This window comes from Heteronotia binoei, chromosome 21, assembly GCF_032191835.1.
Source record: "Heteronotia binoei isolate CCM8104 ecotype False Entrance Well chromosome 21, APGP_CSIRO_Hbin_v1, whole genome shotgun sequence".
In the NCBI taxonomy this organism is placed as follows: domain Eukaryota; kingdom Metazoa; phylum Chordata; class Lepidosauria; order Squamata; family Gekkonidae; genus Heteronotia; species Heteronotia binoei.
Window position 1 is genome coordinate 76,195,679 of NC_083243.1, and position 24,140 is coordinate 76,219,818.

Below are 24,140 nucleotides of genomic sequence, written 5' to 3' on the forward strand. Positions count from 1 at the left end.
ATAAATTTATTATTATTATTATTATTATTATTATTATTATTATTATTATTATTATTATTATTATTATTATTATTATTATTATTATTATTATTATTATCCTCTTTGCTCATCCACTGTTCTTAACCACCACTCCCAAATGCCATTCCTTCAGGTCAACAGTAGACTTGGCTGTGGCTGACTTCTCTTGCAGTCCAATTTAAATCAGGTTGCAAAAGAAGCCCACCCAAGATCAGCTGGGTCAGTGGGGAGTTGAGAGTTCGCACCGGCGCAACTCTGCACTGCCTTTTCCTGCTGCCCAGTTTAAACTTTTAAGGGTCTAAACTGGGCAGCAGGAGAGGACAGTCCAGCCTGGATTGGCTGTGGCCACAGGGAGTTGATTGCTTCCTGCCGGTGCACCTCTGCACTGCCTTCTCCTGCACCTTGGTTTAAACTGTGCTGCAGGAGAAGCCCAGCCAACCCCCAGGACTGGGCTGGTATTTTTCTTCTTGGACTTCTTGGACCCCCTCCCCACAAAAAAAATTGGAACTTCTGAGAAATCCCAGATCCAAATACCATACAGTATTCTTTGTGAATCCCAAAATTCTTTTCTGGTCCAATAGATCTGAACTGAAAAATACTGGTTTTAAAAAATGCACACCCCGAATTCTAGCTTGCCTTCTTGAGTTTTGAGTAAACTTGGCAAACTCTCTGTTTCTACCTGGTTGAATTTATGGAATACTGTCCAACACTTGGTAAAATTGTTCAACACCATCTCCCACAGACTAGAACTAAGTGAGAAGAAGACTGCAGATTTATACCCTGCCCTTCTCTCTGAATCAGAGACTCAGAGTGGCTTACAATCTCCTATATCTTCTTCCTCCACAACAGACACCCTGTGAGGTGGGTGGGGCTGAGAGGGTTCTCGCAGCAGCTGCCCTTTCAAGGACAACCTCTGCCACAGCTATGGCTGACCCAAGGCCATTCCAGCAGTTGCAAGTGGAGGAGTGGAGAATCAAACCTGGTTGTCCCAGATAAGAGTTCACACACTTAACCACTACACCAAACTGGCTCTCTAAGGATGAAGCAACTAGAACAACAGCTGAGGGGCTGATCAGTGGAAAGCTGGTGATGAATAGGCACAAACTAGATGAATAGGAACAAACTAAGGCCAGTGCTGGAAGACAGAGAATTAACTATATATTCATACACTATTCATTTTACTTCCAGATTGCACTGCTATAATGACCTCTTCATGGAGCTGCCTTTGAGGACAGTTTAGAAATTCCTTGATAAATTTAGAATATAAGCTAGCAAGAAAATATTTCAAAGTTCTTGCTAGCTTGCTAGTCCCCCCCCCTCCAAATCCTTGGCTTCTTTTCAGAAGTTGGTTAAGACACAGCTAAGGTTCAGGTAGCCGATTCAAGGTTGACTCAGCCTTCCATCCTTCCGAGATCAGTAAAATGAGTACCCAGCTTGCTGGGGGGAAAGTGTAGATGACTGGGGAAGGCAATGGCAAACCACCCCGTAAAAAGTCTGCCATGAAAATGTTGTGAAAGCAACATCACCCCAGAGTCGAAAACGACTGATGCTTGCATAGGGGACTACTTTTTTATTATTATTATTATTATTCAATGGATTTAGAAACTGATAGTTTTATTATTGCTTTTATTACTCTCTTTGCTTTACACAACATTTTATATATTTTAATTTGTATTATGTAATGTGCCTTTTATATCTGTGTTGAAACACAGTTTGAAATTATTGTTGGTTTAAATTCAACTGATTTAACTGATCTCCATTGTGACACAGTTTCAGGTCTTTATAGGGTATGCTTTGATTCATCCTTGCCCTCATCTTTGTGCTGATTCATCCTTGCTTTACTCTGTTCTGGTTAGACCTCACCTAGGGTATTGTGTTCAGTTTCGGGCACCACAAGTCACATGCTCAGGGAAATGCTGTTTGCCACTTTGAAGTCAGGCAGCAATTTTTTCCAAGCCAGTTTTCCAGGGATCCTGGAGGGCTGGTTTTGGGGTTTTTTTTTGGGGGGGGGGGGGTTGCTATCTTCTGGGCATGGAGCAGGTATCACTGGGGGTGCATGGGAGGGGGGGAGAAGGTGTTTGTGAATTTCCTGCATTGTCCAGGGGGGTGGACTAGAAGACCCTTGACAGAAGAACGGTATACTCCTTCTATCTGGGATGGTCGTCCTCTTCCACCGAGCGTGCAGCTTCGGAAGGGACGCACATGGAGTGGTAAGGGAGGTATAGGACATCCGCCTAGCCAGCCAGATCAGCCGAATCAACCCTGGCGATCAATGGGGTGACAGATGTCACAGCCAGATCACCCTCACATCCAGGACTAGATGACCCTGGAGGTCCCTTCCAATTCCATAACTCTCCAATTCATCCTCACCACACACTAAGTGACTGATGTGAGACTCAATAAGGGGATCAGTCACAATGTGTAGTAAAGAAGATGTACATATGCTCCCCTTCCTACAACATAAAGATGTTGGCTACCCTGTAAGCATTTGAGTAAGGCCAAACACTTTTCAATCAATAATTTTTTTACCATGCACTATTTATATTGAAAATACTAAGAGAGTGGGAGAATTCATATGAAAAACATGAAAGTAAAGATCTATTTCTTAGCCTCACTTACAATATTAAAATGAAACTTTTGATGCTCCATAAAAGGAAACTGTTAATGCTCCACACCCAGAAGATGGCAAAAAAAAAAAAAAAAACAACCCTTCAGGATCCCTGGCAAAACTGGCCTGGAAAAAAAAACCTGAGAGAGACAGTTTGGTGTAGTGGTTAAGTGCGTGGACTCTTATCTAGGAGAACCGGGTTTGATTCCCCACTCCTCCACTTGCACCTGCTGGAATGATCTTGGGTTAGCCACAGCTATCACAGAGGTTGTCCTTAAAAGGGTAGCTGCTGTGAGAGCCCTCTCTCTATGTTAGATTTTTATGTGTTGTGAGCCGCCCTGAGTCACTTCGGTGGGAAGGGCGGGATATAAATAAACTTGAACTCTCAGTCCCACCCACCTCACAGGGTGTCTATTGTGGGGGGAGAAGATAAAGGAGATTGTAAGCCGCTCTGAGTCTCTGATTCGGAGAGAAGGGTGGGGCATAAATCTGCAATTCTTCTTCTTCCCTGGGTGTATAAGAAAGGGCCACAAGAACTATTAAAAGGAGAGTTGCAATGAGGTTTGCATTGGTTTTCATCTTAGTAATTACAGCCAAGAAGAAAGTGCCACCAATTTTATTCTTGCATGGTTCTCGGTACTACATGAAATGATAACACACTGCCAGTATTATTTATCAGTTTAATTACTAAAAACATAATGAATCTCTCTCTCTCTCTCTCTCTCACTCTCACACACACACACACACACACACACAAACAAACATGCACACACACACACAGAAACTTGGCCACATGGGTGGGCAACTTAAGCTAATGTTTACAGTCTGCAAAAAAAAAAAGGCCAAGGTACAGGGGTGTCAAACTCATTTGTTATGAGGGCCAGATTTGACATAAATGAGACCTTGTTGGGCTGAGCCATGTCAGGCCGGGAGCCAGGTGTGTACCTATTTAAGATTAGGTAGCAGAGATATAAACTTTATGAAGAACACAGGCAAACACAATTAAAGATTTTTTTAAAAAAAACTTAAAATAAAACATGCTTAAAACATTAGCACTCATTGGTCTTAAAGGTGCTTTCTTTGTATCTCTCCCATGTGATCCAGGGAACCGGGCAAAAGAAGCCCTGGCTCCTTCTTTCCTTCCTTCCACAGGGGACCAGAAGGAGGAAGGAAAAGAACCTTGGCTCAGTAGCTCTGCTGTGCGATTAAGAGGGAGGAGCCTCAGCCTCAGCCAATTGAGAAAATAGAGGTTTTGCTCTGTAGCTGTTGTGTGCTTGAGCAAGCCTTGCAAAGCAAGCTATTATGCAGAAGGAAGCAGATGACAGCCAGTTGCTCAGGGGCCTGATAGGAGCTCTCCAGGGGCCTAATTCGGCCTCCAGGCTACATGTTTGACACCCCAGCAGTAGACCATTCAGGCACACTGCTGTCACAGACAGCTCTACTAGCAACACACATTAGGTGCAAGAACTGCATTATTAGAGTACTGCTCTACTGGCATAGCTGGGAAAGAGCAAGTAAACTGGCACAAAGATCAATTGAGCCGCAAATATTTCCAAATAATATAAAGATTCATCAATTGTCATTCAGTGTCAAAGTTAAAGATCTCATGCAAAACCCACAGTGATGTCTCGTTTGCTAGGTGATTACCACACAGATATTATTTATGGACTCTTTCTTTCTCTCTCTCTCTCTTTCTTTCTTTCTCTCTTTCTTTCTCTCTCTCTCTCTTTCTCAAGGATGGTCTGAATACTAACACTTTAGCTGGTAAAAAAAATTGCGAAGAACTTTCCATAATCTTGTTTTTTATCTAATCAACTACTGTGGATTTTCATCAATAACTTTTCCTTCTTCCAGTAGTCCATTCTGATCCCCAGAAAGATGATGCCTGAAGTAGTGGAACCTGCATGGACTAGAAGCAGTGTGTGTGCAGCGGGAGGGCATGCACTGCCATACAGAAGGGAAATCAGGCAAAATTGCCCCTTCTAATTCTTCCACCAGCAGAACTATAAACTGAAGGGGGGGGCAGATGCTGTCCTCTATACTTTTTTACCTTACATATATCAGATTAAAAATAAATTGATCTTTGTGCCATTTTACTTGCTCTTTCCCAGCTATGCCAGTAGAGCAGTACTCTAATAATGCAGTTCTTGCACCTAATGTGTGTTGCTAGTAGAGCTGTCTGTGACAGCAGTGTGCCTGAATGGTCTACTGCTGGGGTGTCAAACATGTAGCCTGGGGGGCCGAATCAGGCCCCTGGAGAGTATCATAATGCCCCTGTATAAATCGATGGTGCGGTCTCATTTGGAGTACTGTGTGCAGTTCTGGTCGCCGCACCTCAAAAAGGATATTATAGCATTGGAGAAAGTCCAGAAAAGGGCAACTAGAATGATTAAAGGGCTGGAACACTTTCCCTATGAAGAAAGGTTGAAACGCTTGGACTCTTTAGCTTGGAGAAACGTCGACTGAGAGGTGACATGATAGAGGTTTACAAGATAATGCATGGGATGGAGAAAGTAGAGAAAGAAGTACTTTTCTCCCTTTCTCACAATACAAGAACTCGTGGGCATTCGATGGAATTGCTGAGCAGGCAGGTTAAAACAGATAAAAGGAAGTACTTCTTCACCCAAAGGGTGAATAACATGTGGAATTCACTGCCACAGGAGGTGGTGGCGGCCACAAGCATAGCCATCTTCAAGAGGGGTTTAGATAAAAATATGGAGCAGAGGTCCATCAGTGGCTATTAGCCACAGTGTGTGTGTGTGTGTGTATATAAATTTTTTTGGCCACTGTGTGACACAGAGTGTTGGACTGGATGGGCCATTGGCCTTATCTAACATGGCTTCTCCTATGTTCTTATAAATTATTAATATCTGATACAAATTTTTAACTTCTTTCTAATATTCAGTTACATTATTTGACTATTTTTGGAAATAATTTACTTTAAAATGAAATCAACCCAAGTATCTGCAATAAAAGGATGAAGTAATAGGTTATATAAAAGATGTCTGCATGAGATACTGGAGATCCATTGCCAGTTAGTGCAGATAGTTAAGACCTTGTTAGGCCAGTTGTAAAACACAGACAATTGTCTAATGATTCACATGATTCATGGTATATGCAACCACAGAAACAAGCAAAAGCAAAAGTGAGAGAAATAGAATCTGAACTCTAAATGCAGCATTCCAGTAACTTGCATGTAGAGATAAAAACTATTATAATAACCAGTGAAAAGAAATAGAAAAACAAAAAGAAGAACAAGAGATCTGTTCCACAAGGTCCAAGAAATCAAGTGGAAATTAAAGCGCAGTTAGGCATGCTGAAAGAGCAACATGGAAATACAATAACTAAACAGGACAAAATAAAGAAAAGATGGGAACAACACAGTGGAAAAACTATACAGTAGAGATGAAAGGATGACTGATTCTTCCCATAAAAAATCTTTTGTAGGACCTACAATTTTAGAAAGTGAAATAAAAACTGCACTCAAAACAATTAGGAGAAACAAATCACCAAGAGTAAGTGGAATAGAGATATTCAAAAGTCATAGGAACAGAGTCCATCAAACTGTCAACAAGACTATGCCAAAAAATTTGGAAAGCAAAATAATGAGATGCCAAAGACTGCAGCAACTATCAGACCATTGCAGTAATTTCTCATGTGATTAAAGTGATGCTCAAAATGTACAAGAAATACTTCCGTATATGTTACCATATATGTAAGAGAAATGCCAGATGTTCAAGCTGGATTCAGAAAAGGATGAGACACTAGAGATATTGCTAATTTACATTGATTACTTAAGCATACAAGAGAACTTCAGAGGAAAATCAACTTGTGTTTCATAGATTACAGCAAAGCTTTTGACTGTGTAAATCATGAAAATATATGATTTTTTAAAGAGTGTGTCACAGCATTTGATTGTTTTGATGTACAACCTGTAGTCTGGACAAGAGGCAGGATAAGGACAGAATATAGAGAAACAGTATGGTTACCAATTGGCCAAGGATATGTTTTATCTTCCTGTCTGTTCAATCGACATGCAGAACATATCAGAACGAAAGTTGGATTAGATTTAGTTAAAGGTGGAGTGACATTAAAAATTTAAGATATGCAGATGAGACCACATTACTGAAAGAAAACAATGAAGACTTGGAAAGAGACTACTGCTGAAAGTTAAAGCAGAAACTGCCAAAACAGGGTTACAGGTGAAAATCAAGAAGACAAAAGTAATAACTACCAGGGAAATGCACAACTTTAAGTCTGATGATGAACAATTCAACATTGTTGAAGATTTTCTATTATTTGGCTCCCTTATCAACTGGAAGGGAGACTACAACCAAGAAATTAGGAGATTGAGACTGGTAAGGCAGCCATGAAGGAGCTAGAAAAGATTCTGGCATTAAAGTTGTGAGTGAGTGATTTGGCTACTGATTTGGCAAATTAGTTTGCTCTGGGGCCATCCTTCCTGATCTAAGATAAAAATGTGTGAGCCAAAGGTTGAAAAACTGTGAGCTAGCTCATACTACCTCAGTTTAGAGGCAACTGGTAAGGCTCTATCTCTGGCAACCAGAATCAAGATAATTCGTGCCATATTATTCCCTGTTACTATTAATGGGTGTGAAAGCTGGACAATGAAGAAAGGTGATAGCAGAAAAGTTGATTCAGTTGAAATGTGGTACTGGAGGAGAGTTTAATCGATACTGCGGAGTAGACCACCTGAAAGACAAACTAATAGGTTATAGATCAAACAAAACCTGAACTCTTCCCAGAAGCTAAGATGACTGAACTCAGGCTACTATGCTTTGGTCCCATTAAAAGAAAACAAAAATTATGGTAAAAGACAATAATGCTAGGGAAAGTTGGAGGTACTTCAGCTTTGCAAGATCTAAGCGAAGCTGTTGATGATAGGAAGTTTTAGAGGTCATTAAGGGTTGCAAGTGACTTTCTAGCACTTAACACATTCACACAACCACACAGAATACACATGAGTTCCTCTTTAATATAAAATTTATGTTAAACTAGGTAGCAACCCATTCTGTGCCCCTCTGTCATTGTTCTTTGGCAATCTGCCAATGTTTCAGCAAGCCTCCAGCACTAAGCAGCTACCCTTATTCTCCTGGACACTGCACAAATCCCATCTCTTTCATGAGCAGCTTGATAAACGGCATGGATAGGAGGTTGCTGGTGGGGGAAAACAAGCATAAAACTCATTTTGGCTTCTGGAACTACTTTCATAGTGAAACATATGTCTTGCATAGAGTTGTCCTTGCATGTATACAGAAAACAACCAATAAAACTCAAAATGTCAACACAAAATGTCTTTGCTGATAACTAAGGAAATCAGGAACAAAGACAACCTTTTCTACTGTGACCATTATTTGATTTACATTTTAAAGAAATGTTTGCATCTATTTGCGGGGGGGGGGGGAGTGAATTTGGCTGTGTGGTGAATTGGATAAGGAAGCAGTAGTCACACATTTGCATGGAAATGTAAATGGTTGTTGTGCCTTGCCTCCTCTTTCCCTCTTCCTTTGGATCTCATTTCCATTTGAATTGGTGGGCAGTAGTGGCACAGCTTTCTGTCGCTGCCTAAGGCAGGTATGACTAGCTGACTCTTTGTTGGAACGGTGTGAGCCCAGACAGGCTGGGAGCTCCTATAGTGCACAAGTGGCAGAAAAGAAAGCAGCAACATTGCTTTGAGGACTGGAATGGCTGTGACCAGCTGGTAGCAGCAGCTGCAGGGAGCTGAAGTATCTTCTGTCCTGAATGCCATGTCCATGTGAAGTTAATGTTATGTGTTATGCATACATGACTATGTGATGACACACAAATAAGGTGCATAAGAACAAGAGTGGCGATGTGTATTATATGCAAAAAGTGTATTATGTCCTGTCTCTTCTTGGGGTGTAGTTAATACCTGAACTATATTGCTCAGAGGACCTAAACTATATCACTCCAATTAATATGCTGGTCAGCTTGAGGTCCAGTTTGGCCCAAATAATTATCTGCCATGTATTGTTCAACAGCCCTGGGCAAGTCTACCTTACAAGCTTTCCCTCTTTGTATAACGGGGTTGTTAGTGGTTTATAGAATATTGCCTGTATCCTGAATTCCATGACCTCATGTTTCAGCCTACATGACTGATTGTTTATGGCTCAGCTCACTTTATGGGTTGCTAACTCTTGCTTTTGATGGGATACAGTTGAAGTATGGATGCTGTATGACCTGTGAGGGCTGAGCATCATGCTTGACAGCAGGATCCAACAAAAACTGCTTTTGCACTTTGCTCTCTCTGTATCCAGCTGGCAGTCACAATGAAGCTACATGCACATATGTCTTAAGCAGAGATATCATCAGTAATAAATAAAAGCCCAACCGTGGTGGCAAATCTGAGAATTTTCATAGGTTGGATGTGGCCTATGCAGGATTGGCTCACACTGTCTCTGGCATGCCATTGGCTGATTCTGTTCTCCTCTGCTCACCTCCAGCCCCGTCAGGAAAGAACCCCACTAGAAGGCCACTGACTTTTGAGGGAGAGAGTTCTCAGCTGATAGGTTCTTTTCCTGGGGGCTCACTGATCACTACTGCCTTCCCTCAGTGCCCACTGTAGGAAGTCTGGGACAGTCCATCTTCCCACACACATACAAATGCTGCCGCAAAGCAGTGAACCAAACAGTAAACTGTGAGATACATGTTCATGAGACAAAACAGTAGCAGTTCCTTCTCTTCAACTGACACAAAAGGAATGTTCATTCACAGCAGGGAGGGGACAATGCCACAGTAGCAGATAAACAGGCTACCCCCTTTCCACAGATCAGTTCCCCTTGCAGGGGGGAGTGAATGCCTTCAGTTGGTGGGTGGGAAGACAGCAAGGCTGGGGGAGCACTCACTCAGAGGCCTTTAGTGATACCTTTCCAGGTTGGTCGGAAATTCCTAAGGTATCACTACAGGCCTCTTTCCTCTTGGGGAACCACTGTTACCAATCTCCAGGTGAGGTCTGGAGATTATTCAGAATTACAACTGCTGTTCAGATGGCAGAAATCAGCTCCCTTTGAGGTGTGTGGGGGGGAGTGAATGGCTTCAGTTGGTGGGTGGGAAGACAGCAAGGATGGCAGGCACTTGCCCAGAGCCTCCTTCTAGAGCCCACTGTATTTTTCTTCACAACAGGCCTTACTCCTAAGGTGCCTTCACACATACTAAACAACACACTTTCAATTCACTTTCAGGGCACTTTGCAGCTGAATTTTACTATGTGAAATGGCAAAATCCACTTGCAAACAGTCACTGAAGTGGTTTGAAATGGCATTATTTAGCATATGTGAAAGCACCCCTTGTGTCAGAATAATTTAGAAATATTATAAACAACAAATTATACACTAAAAGGTCCAATTTAGTTTAGAGCTACATATAGTGGAGACATAAGCTCACACAATCCTACAAATGATGTTTAGTTGCACAACTTTTGGGCTGATGATTTACTTGAAATGAGCCAAAGAAAAAAATGAACCAAAATCGAAGTAGATTCTCAACGTTTTCAATATCTCTACATTTACTGTTCTTTCCACAGTGCTCTACTAATGCCCTTTAGGGAATAGAATAAAAGTTGTCTTGGGGTGGGGGCATTTTAATGATAATGCAGTTTGCTAAACAAAGCTAGGATCAACTGTTTCCAAGGAACTGAATGGTAAAAGAATGTGCAAAGTAGCTGCTGTAGCATCAAGAGAAGAGAAAATGCACAGCCATCAGACTAAACCCCAGGAGAAAGCGATGTAGAGAAATCTGGAAAATATGTCCAGACATTTCTTTTCGAGAATGTAAATGAATTACATATGTATTTTCACCCATGGGATTTTTTTTTTTTTTGCTAAAGGTTGTTTTTGAGGGACAAAAGATTTGTAATACTTTGAACTGAAATAGCAGTTGCATTGTTCAAAGCACACCACACACATTTTATTGTGATTACAAAAGCCCTATAGAAGAAGAAGACGACGACATTGGATTTGTATTCCACCCTCCACTCAGAGTCTCAGAGTGGCTCACGATCTCCTTTACCTTCCTCCCCCACAACAAACACCCTGTGAGGTGGATGGAGCTAAGAGGACTCTCACAGCAGCTGCCCTTTCAATGACAACCTCTGCCAGAACTATGGCTGACCCAAGGCCATTCCAGCAGGTGCAAGTGGAGGAGTGGGGAATCAAACCCGGTTCTCCCAGATAAGAGTCCACACACTTAACCACTACACCAAACTGGCTCTCATCACTATCCTCATACTGCAGATGAGAGTGAATTACATACAGCTACCTAGTAAGCTTATGACAAAGATAAGTACTTGAACCTTGGACTCACCAGATCATAGCACATTCACTTAGCTACCATGCTACATCAGTTCACATTTACTTAAATACAGTATATTTGTAAGCAGTTGTACAAATTCATGGGATTTTGCATCGATATATTCATATATAATGTTTATCATGGCTTGTTTTATATTGTGACACTGTTTTAATTGTAAGCCATCTTGATCAGGACTCCAAAAAGGTAGAATAAATGCACCTTAAATAATAACAAATTTAATAATTTTGAGTGGACTCTGCTTATTATAAAATGCTTAAAACTGAGAGATTTAATTATGAATTTTATTCATAAATATCACTGTTTCCACCTCGCTTCCAAAATACAGATACTAAAAAAGAAACTTCGGGAGGGACGGTGGCTCAGTGGTAGAGCATCTGCTTGGGAAGCAGAAGGTCCCAGGTTCAATCCCTGGCATCTCCAAAAAGGGTCCAGGCAAATAGGTCTGAAAAACCTCAGCTTGAGACCCTGGAGAGCCGCTGCCAGTCTGAGAAGACAATACTGACTTTGATGGACCAAGGGTCTGATTCAGTATAAGGCAGCTTCATATGTTCACTATATAGAAGAGTCCAGTAGCATCTGAAGAAGTGAGCAGTGACTCACAAAAACTCCTACCCTGCCACAAATTGTCTTAGTCTTTAAGGTGCTACTGGACTCTTACTCTTTTCTACAGCTACAGACAAACATGGCTACTCATCTTGATTTCTCAGCATCTATTTATTTATTTTTGCATAAATGTAAAATAATGTTTTCAAATTATTCATGCAATGTATTAGATCACCTGTGCAATTTTACAGTTCTTTTAACACTTGCATTGCAAAGAATATCTCTTTTTTTTACTACCATTTTAATAAAATTAGCTGAAACAACAAAAACATGCTTTCAGTCTTATACAAATTGGTCTTCCAGTCCTCAAGCAATCACTGTAGCCTGGTCCATTAAATCAATGAGGCTAAAATGGTTGGTGGATAAAAGATGACCAAGGATTCTTAAAACCTGGCCTTAAGAGATGTGAAATCTCACTGATCAGTCTTTCCACCTCAATAAAATATTTTGCCTTTGTTTCATGTCTCTCATTATTTGCCTGATCAGCTTTTTACCAGATTGATTGTATAACATGAGTCTGGTGGCACCTAAATGACCAGCAATATTTATTCCAGCATAAGCTTTTGCACACACAATCATGTTTAGAAAAAATTCACTATGGCTTTACTGAACACAACAGCAGAAGCACTGGCGTAACATAGGGACATGCCTGCTGATCAAACCACCTGTTCCCCCCGACCACCTGCTGGGGGAAAACCATGGAGTGGCAAGCTCTGTCATACACTTGGGCACCTGCTGCTGGATGGTTCCCTTGTCACCTGGTAGTGAGCCAGCAGCTCACTACCATAACAAGAACTCCAAACAAGAACTTGTAAATTTGCAGTGATGGAGAAGACGAGCACAGCCCCCTATTGCATAGGGATGTCATCTTCCCCAAACTGGATGACCATGTAGTTTGACAGTCCATAACAAAAAATGCTGTGAGAGATGGTCAGCAGGAGAGAGAGCCCAATGCATTCCTCTGTGGCCCAACCAGGTGATTTGCAGGCAATCACTAAGATGCAAGTCAGTGTTCCAACAAGACAAAGTGACATAGCTTCCTGACCAGAAGACAATGCTGTATCCGACTATCCAGAAGACTTGGGTCATTCTAACAGGACTATAAAGAGGAAAGATTAACAATAGGAGAAAGCTGAGCGTGAATATAGGATCCGTATGTAGAGGAGCACCAACAACTGTTGACTTGAATCCTGTCTCTGGGGAGACCCAAACCGGATGCCCCAATGCGGAAAAAATGTATACCATAGGCCTCAGGAGGAAGCCACAGTGCCATGATGCAAGTGAACAGAATGTTGGCAAATTGGAATCTAGAAAGAAACAATCCATCTGAATGAACAAGAAAGATGCCTGTACTAGAGGGCTTTACTTCAAGGTACTCTCTCATGCAGTGAACTGGTCAAGGGAGGCTTGTAGGGGCTGACCAGAGGTAGACCTGAAATCCCCTACCCTGCTACTCAGTCTTAGATAAACATAATCTGATATGAAGCTTAATCTGATATGAAGCTGAAGAGAACTCAATCCTGCAATGCAAAGGCTCACCTGTAGGCCTCAAGGAGCTCACTGTTGCAAACGGCTCCATAGAAGGTGAAAATGAAAGCTGTCTGGAAAAGGGTAACCTTGAACAGTGACCAGCAAACATGCAGAAGCTGCTGAATAACTCCCTGTAGCACTAGTACCTGGAAAGAAATGAGCCTGCATGAGTCAGGCATCTGGGGAGAGTGACTTCTCCAGTCTTCAATAGCATATTGTGCAAAGAAGGAGCTACATGGGTTGGGGAAGCCAAAGGCTTTACTATAAAAAGATATAGCAGACAAGTGAATGTTCATTGTCTTTGGCAACAAGCCCCACTCAAGGCCAAGTAACGAAGCACCACAGCCTCAGATGCTGACCAGTGGTCATGGAACTGATGGACATAGAAAAGGCTAGGAATGCAGATCTCCCCATCTGGTAGAAGGGACAATGGACCCAAAAACTCCCTGCATGCCACATGCTGCTAACCATGCACAGCTCCTCTGGTAACAGATCCAGGTGCAGGATCATGTCTGGGGCCAGGGTCCTGAATCTCTCCTCCTGAAACTGTGATGTCATTATTTTCATCTGAAATATACTGGGCAGAAAAGGAGATGTTGTTAGCTGAGAGGCAAGTCCAGACAAACTTGTGAACCAACAGCATTACCCACTGTGACAGCTGGCAATTAATGACCCTGATGACCACCTGGTTTTCACACCAGAAAAGGACATGTTTGTCTCAAAAGATGTTTTGCCAGAGTTAACAATAGCAGCCAGGATGGGAAAGAATTCAAGGAATGTCAGATCCCTAAGGATGTCAGTATTGGCCTAATGGACAGTGCACCTCTGGGAGCACCACTATCCAGAACGGATCTCAAAACGAAGACTGCCAGTTGCATCCATGTGGAGTTGTAAGGCATCCCCAGGAGATAAGGGGGACTTCCAAATAGAAACCCTGTTAAAGTTTGCTAGGAATCTGAGCCAAGCCCTCAGGTCCTCTTCATGCCTTGTGTGCCCCTGATGTGATGGTTGGATGCAATAACCCCAGAAGTGGATCTCATGAGATGAGTACAAAAGGCACATCCCAGGAAAACTACCCTGCAAGCCAAATTGAAGTGGCCTAAAAGACCCTGGATTTCCTTAAGGTTGTATTTGCTGCAGGAAACAATCTGTATTAACAAGGACTGAAGCATTATGCCAATAAAGGTTGTGTGATGTAATGTGTGGATTGAAGCAAAATAAGCTTGTCATCAGGCAGGTGAGATGTGTCTTGAACAGAATTCATCAAAATACCCAGGTAAGTCAGTTGAGTGAACAGACCCTGAGGTTTTTTCTTGGGGCAAGGAAACTCCCAATTCTAATTAAAGGATCTGAAAGACAAACAGCCAGTCCATATAAACTGTGGTACTTGTGGGGCAGCAAATAAAAAGTCATCCAAATAGTAAGTGACATGTGGGCAATTAGTGTGGCAGTGGGGATGTCTGGACCCAAAAAATGGATATCAAAACCTGAGGAAAAACCCCACAATAGAGGTGCTTGGCAGAAGCCTTGCTAGAGTACTTAGCTAGCAAGGGTGGCAAGGGAGACTGGTGTCTTAGCCAAGCCTAAGGCCATATTGCAGGAGGTGATAATTTTACTTGGCCGCACTGGCAGCTGTAGAGGAGCCTGATCCACTATCCTTTTTTGCCACCAGAGCCACTGGAAGATCAGGTCCAATGAAAGGGCTGTGGGTTGTTTGATTCCCTTGAGCATGAAGGCCTGGGATGGGATCCAAAACACACATCACAATTGTGCTCAAATTTACACTTTGAGCATTGAAACATACTCTGATTATATTCCCATAAAATGTACCAATAAAGGGTCCTCGCTTGAAGCTGGCCTCGGCCCTTAGCAGGTCTGCTCTGCATTTGAATAGGGGCCTAACAGTTAGCAGCCATATTTTATCATTAAGGAGGTCTCAGTGAGTAGCTCTCTATGGGACATGCACTTGCAAAACTCGTCATATTCTATGGCCACTGTGTCATCAGCCGTGGCCTTGAGAATGCTGCCTGTGTGACTGCCCAGGTGCCAGCCACACTCTGGGTAAGATTACATCCGGAAATACAGTGTAGCCCATGGGCCAATTAAGAAAAGTTGCTCTGTGCTGCTTTTGCTGGTGCTCTTACTTTCAAAGCGTGGGCCATGCTTGCCCTCATTATTAGCGGGTTTTAGCAGGGAAAACACATCTACATCGTAACCATATAAAATGCACTCCCTGACCTTGTGTACAAGGTGCATGCCTGGAGGGGCCTCCCAGTTAGTAAAAATGACCAGGCAATTGTTCAGATCAGGGCTCCTCAGCCCCGCAATCTGCCCTGATCTGAGCAAGCACTTAAGAATTTAGGCAGGCAAGCCTGGGGTGTAAATCCCAGCAAGCCAATATAGTCTGGGTTCATGTGTCAAGTCCATCAGAGGAAAACTCATCTGATTTTCCCTTGTCATTTGATGGACTCCAGCTATTGGGCAGTGTGACACTTGGAATTGTTCTTTTTTGCTGAACCACACATCTGAGGGGAGCGTTCCCTGGAATCATGTGAATCACCCAACCATGAAGGGAAGCAAAGCCTCCTTCTGCCCCCATCTCAGTAACTGCATGTGGTTTCAGATCTGAGGAGTAGGAATCCAGCCACCTCACATGTTTCAAGAGGTGCTCGATGGCCTGTAATAGCCCTTGCAAAAGAGCTGTGCTCTCCAACACTAAAGGGATTGTGGGGGTGGGGGCAGAGCCAAAAAAAGTGAGGCTAGGAGCCCGGCAGCCACTTTAAGTTATAGAGGAAAGGCAAGACCCTTGGGGAGCAGACTGATCCTTGGACTGCCCCCAAAGCGTGCCCCGAACCTGGACAGCCTCCATGTCAGGATTGGCCCTGTTCAGGTCACTGTGGGGGCACAAGTCCTGCCCCCACTCAGCCATACAGTCAGACCCTGACTGGGCCAGCATGTTTCCACCTGGCTCACCCTCCCCTGTCTCCAGGCTGCAAACCATGGCAGTTGGGGACCATGGCTCATAATAGTTCATGCTGGAATAAATATTGTTAGCCTTTAAAATGTCACAGAACTTCTTTTATTTTGATATTAACTTTTTAAAATTTTGCTATAATAAGGTGCTTCTGAATTTATTTTATGTTGCTACAGCAGAGCCTCTGGAACTGACCCTATAACCTGGCCACTTGTCCCAGTACCTTAATTAGCCCTTTGGGAAACTGGAAGGTGGGCATAAAGTACTACAGTAGCTCTCTTACCACAAAAACTTGTCTGACAGTTATACACAGGAAGAGGCTGCTTATAATCTACTATTTAATAAGTGAATAATAGGTTCTGCCTTATAAGGTCATTGGTATACGCTTTTAAGTCAAGAAAAATGCCTGGTATGTGGGAGAAGGGGGGGGGGAGCTGTATACCACAGCAGATTCCAATAAACTGTTTTGTAGTGATCAGACTTTGAAACTGACCTGTTAAAATTCATTGTATTTTAATGAATCCGCAGTAGTACATTCCAAAGTACATTCATCACTTACTGTAGACTCTATTCCCAAACTGCAGATCCCTGCCCAGACTTGTATGCCCATAAATAACAAGGGTCAGTGACAAAAAGGGAAAGAAGGGAGCAAAGGTCAGTGACAGAAACAGATCACAGTCTGTATTTATTTTCTTTAGTAGCTTGCCTATCTGCTTCTTAAACTTAGGCTATGATGCTAACAAACTACTTTCTACCTATTTCATTCTATTCAGAAGAATAATTACTTACTTATGCATAAAATAGTGGCAAAGATACATGCTCATCTTTGATACCAGAAGAACAAACTTCATGACATATAAGACCCTAAGTTACATTAACACACAAGCTATAATAGGATGCTCATAGCCTCTCTCATTAACATGAACAACAGTTATAGATAGGCAAGCATTTAAAAGACATTATCAGGATGTTTATTAATTATGGTCATTATTCCCAGATTGGCACTTCACAGAAACTTAACAGGATGGTAGATTTCCTTAGCATGCTGCTTTAGATCAGGGGTGGGGAACCTCTGTCCCGAGGGCCATATAAGGGCCTCAAGGTCACTTGGTGTGGCCCTCGGGGATTGCTGGACCGAACTGAGCCATGTAGCAGCCTCTGTGGTGCCTGGCTGGCCAGCGAGGATCGTGAGGCCAAGCTGCGCAGTGCAGCAGCCTCCCCAGGGCCAGGCAGGGATCACAGGGCCCAGATGTACTGTGCGGCAGCCTCCCTGGGGCCTGGCTGGACGGCCAGAATTTCTGCAGGGCCTGGAAAAGTTACTGTCACAGTTCAGTTTGCACTTGATTATCCCAGATGGTGTGGCCTAATATGCAAATGAGTGTGTGATCTAATATGCTAATATTAGGGGATGTGGTCTAATATGCAATGAGTTCCTGCTGGGCTTTTTCTACAAAAAAGCCCTGGACGTATGCATTTGCCTAGGGCGGCAGGCCATGTGTGTGTTTGTGTGTGCCAGATTAGGCTCTCCCCACATGACTTCAAATAGGAAAACAATTATTTGCATTAATTTTGCTGGCCTGAATAATTCTCCCTCGGTGGAACACTGCTTTTTAAGTTGATCATTTTTTATGGCCTGCAAATGATGTTCTATTCATATGGCCCTTGGCAGAAAAAAGGTTCCCCACCCCTGCTTTAGATGATGACATTATAACATATCCCAATTTGACTTGATGCCATTGCAGAGCCCTTTATAGAAAGCATACCATATCCTTCCATTTTCTATTTATGATTTTTTTCCTGTACTTTTGATTATTCACTGTAATGCCTATTAGGTCATAGTCACCTTCCTGTAAGGACTTCCAGTTCCTCCTGCTTGTTTCCCATACTCTGTGCATTAGTGTAGAGGCAATGAAATCCATGTTTTATGTTCCCTGAGGTTTTTGTTTCTGTACTTACCTGCAAGTTAATGTTACCCAGCATATGTGCCACTCCCCACAAAACTTTAGCGTTCTTATCTCTGGTTCTTGGCATCATACTAGGCTTTAAATTTTTGTATTGCTCCTCTGTATGATTTAGTTTAAAGTTATCCTTATTAGGTTTGCAAGGCTCTTACCAAACACATTTTTCCTACCCTTGCAAGGCACAAACTATCTCCTGATAAAAGAGCTTCATCTCAAAAGCGTAATCCATGGTCCAAAAATCCAAACCTTTCCTGATGACACCATCTACATAACCTAACCAGCTGTTTATTTGCAGTATTCTTCTTTCCCTTCCTAAGCCCCAGCCTTTGACAGGAAGAAATGATGAAAACACATCCTGTGCTCCCAGGTCCTTCACTTTCTTACCCAGAGCCACACAATCTATTTTAATATATTCTGGGTTGTGCTAGGCAATATCATTTGTTCCCACATGGATTGGCAAGAAAGGATAATAATCTGTGGGCCCGATGAGTCTTCCTACCCTTCCAGTCATGTCCTGGATGTGTGCATGTGGTAGACAGCTTAACTCTCAAGACGACAAGTCTGGTCTGCACACTTTAGCCTGCCTTTAGCCCTCTTGGTAGGGTATTTCATTTTGTCCTACATTAAGAGTATGTTGCTTTTCAAGTCCAATACAGAGCACTCTCATTTAGATGACAAATGCATGTAGAATCTCTATATTCCTATTAAATATTAATTTTATAGTAAATAGCCTTACATTTTCTGTATTGTGTTGGTGACAACTGGAAAACAAAATAAAACTAAAATGCAGATATATGGGGCATTTCTGAAGGACCATGTGAAAATTATGTGGTTTGTTTATGTACAGAGTGCATTGGGTGGGAATAAATGGGTGTGGAGGATGTCTTTACTTTTTCACCAGAATGCTACTGCTCCACTTTCCTCCCCCCACCCCTCTTAACCAGCTTTAGGACATCACACTGCTTCTCACCCTCTCCTCCTAACTTTGCTTGGCTATGATTCAAAACCCTGTCCTGCATCTTCCCACCCTTTTTCCTTCCATTCACTGCTTCAGCCTTAGTACTTCTCTCCACAACACCTCCTCTTCTCTGCTTCCTCTTCTCTTCTTTTAGGGACCGAATACATAAATCTATATATGGGTTCTCTATGGACACATCTAGCTTAATGGGACCATTAATGGGACTATCTGAATTACTACCATTTTGTAGGGCCTGCAAGATGGAGCTGTTCTGCCGGGCCTATGGTTGAGGCAGCAGGTGTCCTATTATTCCATCATTTGGCCTCCCTTGTAGTAACATCATGCTTATTACAGTGCAACTGGTTATTGATATGCTGTGCCCTGTCCACCAATGGTGCATTTTATTTATTGTTTTTACTTTTAATTTTAAATTGGTGTTTTAACTTTGATATGTAGGTTTTTATTGCTATTTTTATATGTTGTGATCCGCCTTGAGCCCCTAATGGGAAAAGGCAGAATATAAGCCTATTAAATAAATAAATAAATAAATAAATACATACATACATACATACATACATACATACATACATACATACATACATTTCAGTTAGGAATTGTTTACATTGCTTTCCAATGCATTCCCCAGCTTATGTGACTGTGATGTGATTTCACTGCATCTTAAAATTTGCCTTCCCTTCTTGCTCTTCTGTTTATTACTGTAACCACCAGAGAATGACTTAATTGTGCTGAAGTCTTCTCCTTTTTTCTCTCTATTTCTTGAAATATCACCACAAGTGATACTGGATCTCCCTGGATCCAACAACAGGACTTAGAAGTACACATATAAAGACCCTATGTATGTATCCCAAGAAAGAACACAACACAAGCAACATGAAACCCCACAAATATGTATAAGCAGTCTAAAAGTATTTTATCTTCATGCAGCAATCATGGCATAGAAGCAGCTGCAATTCTTCTGTTCTGAAACAAATAATATTAATAAAAGCAACCTTTTTTCAAATTATAATCAGAAGATGAAAACACTTCTCCTTTTAAACAATATTTCTTAGACTTACAGTCCTCTCCAGGTTTTTCAGCTGCTGATCAATCTCTTTGAGCCGATTTTGTTGATTACGCTCTTCTTTAGTGTCTCTTAAAACCTTTTCACCTGGAATAGTTTCCAACTCTCTATTTGCATAAGCCAGAGACTCCTAAAAAAACCCCAAATAATACAATCACTGAACTGTAGAGCTGCAAAAGAAAGGAAGACCATCTAGACCAATCCCCTTCCACTGAAGCTGAGCCCTTCCAGATTAGTCTGCATTAGACACATTATAGGATACCATCAACAGAAAATAGTAGTAGTGATTGTTGGGCTAAAGAGCATGTATAGGAAATCACTACCAGCTGGGTTCAAGCAAATGAGTTGTGCTATATATTATTGAGAAAATGGGCAAAATTCCATGGTTGCCATCTAATCTGCAGTGTTGGAAAATTAGTTTCCAACTCCAAATATACGAAGCAGGCTTTCAGCAAGAAAGGCAAAACTCCAGAGCAGGAGTCATGTTAGTGTGCTACAGTCAAAACATCAAAGAGTCTTGTGATATCTTAAAGTTTTTTGAATGTATTGCTTTTGAATCTGCTCTGACTCACAATAATTAATATCACAAGAAATTCAACAATTTTGAAGGTGCCACCTAAAAAAAAAAACAGTTTAGCAAGAAAGTGAAATTTGTCCAGCCTCTTAAGAGAAAAATATGGTAAATCCAACTGCTACAAGAGAAATGTCATTTGAATATGCATAGAAAAGTATATAATATTGTTCCATTTCCAATGTATGTTATATTAAGCTATGGGAGGAGAAACAAATCTGTGAATATGAGTTACCCTATGGTTTTAAATGAGAAAGTAGGGAGGGCTGCAGTCTCCAAAGATAGTATAGAAGTCCCCATAAATTATGTTGTGAGCATTTCTGTATTTTTTAATAATTTATTCTGGGTTTTCTATGTAAAGCTAAGAAGCCTATCTGCCTGTCAATCAAAATCTTACTCAGCAACTTATCTGGCTTCTGAAATAGCACTTGGCATTGTTCACATTGTTTCAAGCATAAGGGTTAATGACCTGCTTATTTTAAATAAAGGATTAATTTCTCAGGACAAAGAAATCAACACCAATACCATCAAAGTAAAGTACTGTATCTGCCATTAGTACTCGAGTACTCCAAGAAACAAAATCAGCCCAAAATCTATCTTAGCTAGAAAGTCAATGTGGTGTAGCGATTGGCTATTCAGCATTTCTACCCCATTTTCCCCTCCAATGAGGCTCCAAAATGGATTATAAAATGCCAAAATACAATTTTAATAAACAAAATAAGGAACAGACAAAAATGATGGGGTATTTAAGAAATACATATATTCTAAACAAATTCCATGTCAGATGGCAAAAGTTCCTTCCTTTCCTTTCCCAGTGTTTGGGCAAAGTCCCCAGGCAAGCTGGCATATGCTGATGCTGATCAGATCTCTTAGATTTTCCCCCAACTCTCATGCTTTTGGGTAGCATCAGGCTTTAAGGTCCCTACAAAAGAAAGGGTGCGACAGATACTCAGCCATAGGTTCCAGTTGCAGGCTAGGTGTTCCAACCCCAGTCCCCTCCTCTCCTCACGCCTCTTGAGAATAAAACAGAAGACAAAGAATGTTGTAAGCTGCCCTGAGCTCTTTGGAGTAATGGCAGGATAAGAGTGCTAAAGGTAAAAATTTAAATTCTTACATAAAATGTCTTTCTTGTAGGAATTTTGAAACATGGGAAGCAGCCTGTAGACTTTCCACAGTGCAAATGTCATACCTAGCACCTTCATACAAAAATTACTATTATACAGTTCAGCAGGCCTTGGATTCAGTGGGAGCTCACAGGAGTGCAGCTCCTGAACCTTTCTGAGAGTTACACCTCCTTGCCCACTGAATAGTATGTGCAGCTGCATAACAATCCCTGGATGACCTCCACGACCTATTTTTCTACAAAATGATCCCTGCATTTCAGTAAATTGTTAGTCAATTTTTTTATTTTTAAAAAGCATATAACACATTAGTCAAAAATTTCTCTGAACTTTGGCAACCTTTCTGGCACTTTTTCAGTGTCTCTTCCATAATCTCTGTGCAAATCACCCACTATTTAAAATTGAATGCACAGCTTGGGAAACAGAAGGTTTTTTCCTGTTCCATTATCAGGACTAGAAGGGTCAATGCTAAAAGAAGAAAATAAAAGAACTATTCATCACAGAAAGGAAAGTTTCTACAATATTCAGCTATACACCCTTCTATATACACCCTTCTCACTTACTTCTGTGACATCATTACATCCTGAGCCTAAAGCAACTGAGTTAATATTTGGCAAATATGAACAATCAAAGGTTATGTTTAGCTAAACTGGATCTCTTTTTTTAGACTGCCAAAATAACGCCATCCAGATTTTAATTAAAGCCACATATCTATAACATAAAGCAAAGTTCTGAATACTGTGTTTAAGCTAAAATAGCCATTGTAATTAAGAGTTACTTGGCTTAATGAACATCAGAATACAAGATATAGATGACTTTTTTCTGTAATTGTGAGTTTTTGCAACAGGTCAAAGAGCCCCCGCTCCAAAAAAAAAAAAGACAAGTATTTTCTCCACAAGTACTCCACACATGTGGGTACAGAGAACCTGCAATTCACATGTGACTGTTACACATGTTACAGAGTCAGGGCCTTAGATGCCTGATGTATAAAGTTGTTAGGAGAATGAAATAGGGAAGGGCCTCAAAGGAAAGACAGATGAGAAAATTATGCTAAACAGATCATTATTTCTGCATTATGCTCTCTGAACAAACTGCATAGGGCAGTTCAGCTTTCTTTAAAAACAAAAGCACTGCTGTGAAATATAAAAACAAGAGGCTGTAAGATAAAAACAAGAGGTCAGTTTTGTTTTGTCAGCGCCCATGGGCTCAAGATGACTTCTGCCAGCAAAACACACAGGCACCAGTGGAACAGAATGGCAGGATATACGTATACTATTACACTGCTAAGTGTTGTGCAATGAAAAGAAAAGCCTCTTCTCTTTAAAAATACACTAGCCACCACCCACTCCCACCTCTTTTTTTACCCCTCTCCTCTTTCCTGGGGTTATCCTACCTGGATAATCAGATATGCTATTGTAGCTCAAACCTACTTCCAATATATTCAATTGAGCAAGCAACCACCCTTTTTTGGAAAGATTTCCCACAAAGACAACTTACTGCACCAAACATGAATGTGCCCATAATTTCCCTTTATGTCTATGAATAAGTTAAAAGAGAAATCTGAAACTAAATAATGTTATGAACATACAACACTTTTTCACTAAAGCAATGAGTATAACACCTCTGCAATATCTATTGGCAGACTATCAACTGAAAAAAAAAGGGAAAGGAATGGTATGTTTTGGGTGTGCAAAAACAGCTATTAGCAAGGAAAATCCTGATTATACAGATTTCTAGTTATGTCTTCTAATCTAGTTATGGTGCATAGTCCACAATTTTCTCTTTTAGAGGATGGAAACTTTCATCTTTATTGCTGCTACTCCGCCAGGCCAGGAAATGACATGTTTATTCCATTAATCCAAACTTTTTGTTGTTGTTGTGCCTCTTTTGCAGAGATATCACATTTTCCCTCACTGGATGCACTATATTTTATACCCAGGGAAATATTATCTTCCCACCTACCCCAAGACAATGCACCTGTTGGCACTGGAATTGTTAAGTATGAATATCACAAGCATCTATTGGATATTTCCAATGATCTAATTAGTAACCACAGAGTCACTGTTTCTGCTATACACCCATGCCATTTTTGTTTTTTGTCGGCTTAAATTTCCTTCATGCACTTTTCAGTGATGCAACTCCAGCATGACAGGATTCATTTAGTGCACTTTGAAAAAGAAAGGTCCAAGAGAAGCAGGACTCACTTGCCTAGCCCTGTCTGCCCTTTGAAAGAAACATTTAAATACATATTTATTTGTTTCCTGGTGATGCATTTGGCTGCTGTGCAGAGTTAGTGCTGCTTAAAAAACAAATAAACCATAAACAGCAACTTGGATAGTTCTACTCCATGATTCCTTCCATGA

At 41.3% G+C, this 24,140-nt stretch overlaps 1 protein-coding gene across 1 annotated transcript in view; it reads right to left on the reverse strand.

The window, feature by feature from the left end:
• FSIP1 (fibrous sheath interacting protein 1) overlaps window positions 1–24,140 on the reverse strand; it is a 175,712-nt gene that overhangs the window by 106,790 nt on the left and 44,782 nt on the right. The window contains 1 exon segment of the mRNA XM_060261235.1: window positions 20,081–20,215. Coding sequence (XP_060117218.1) covers window positions 20,081–20,215 — 135 coding nt within the window.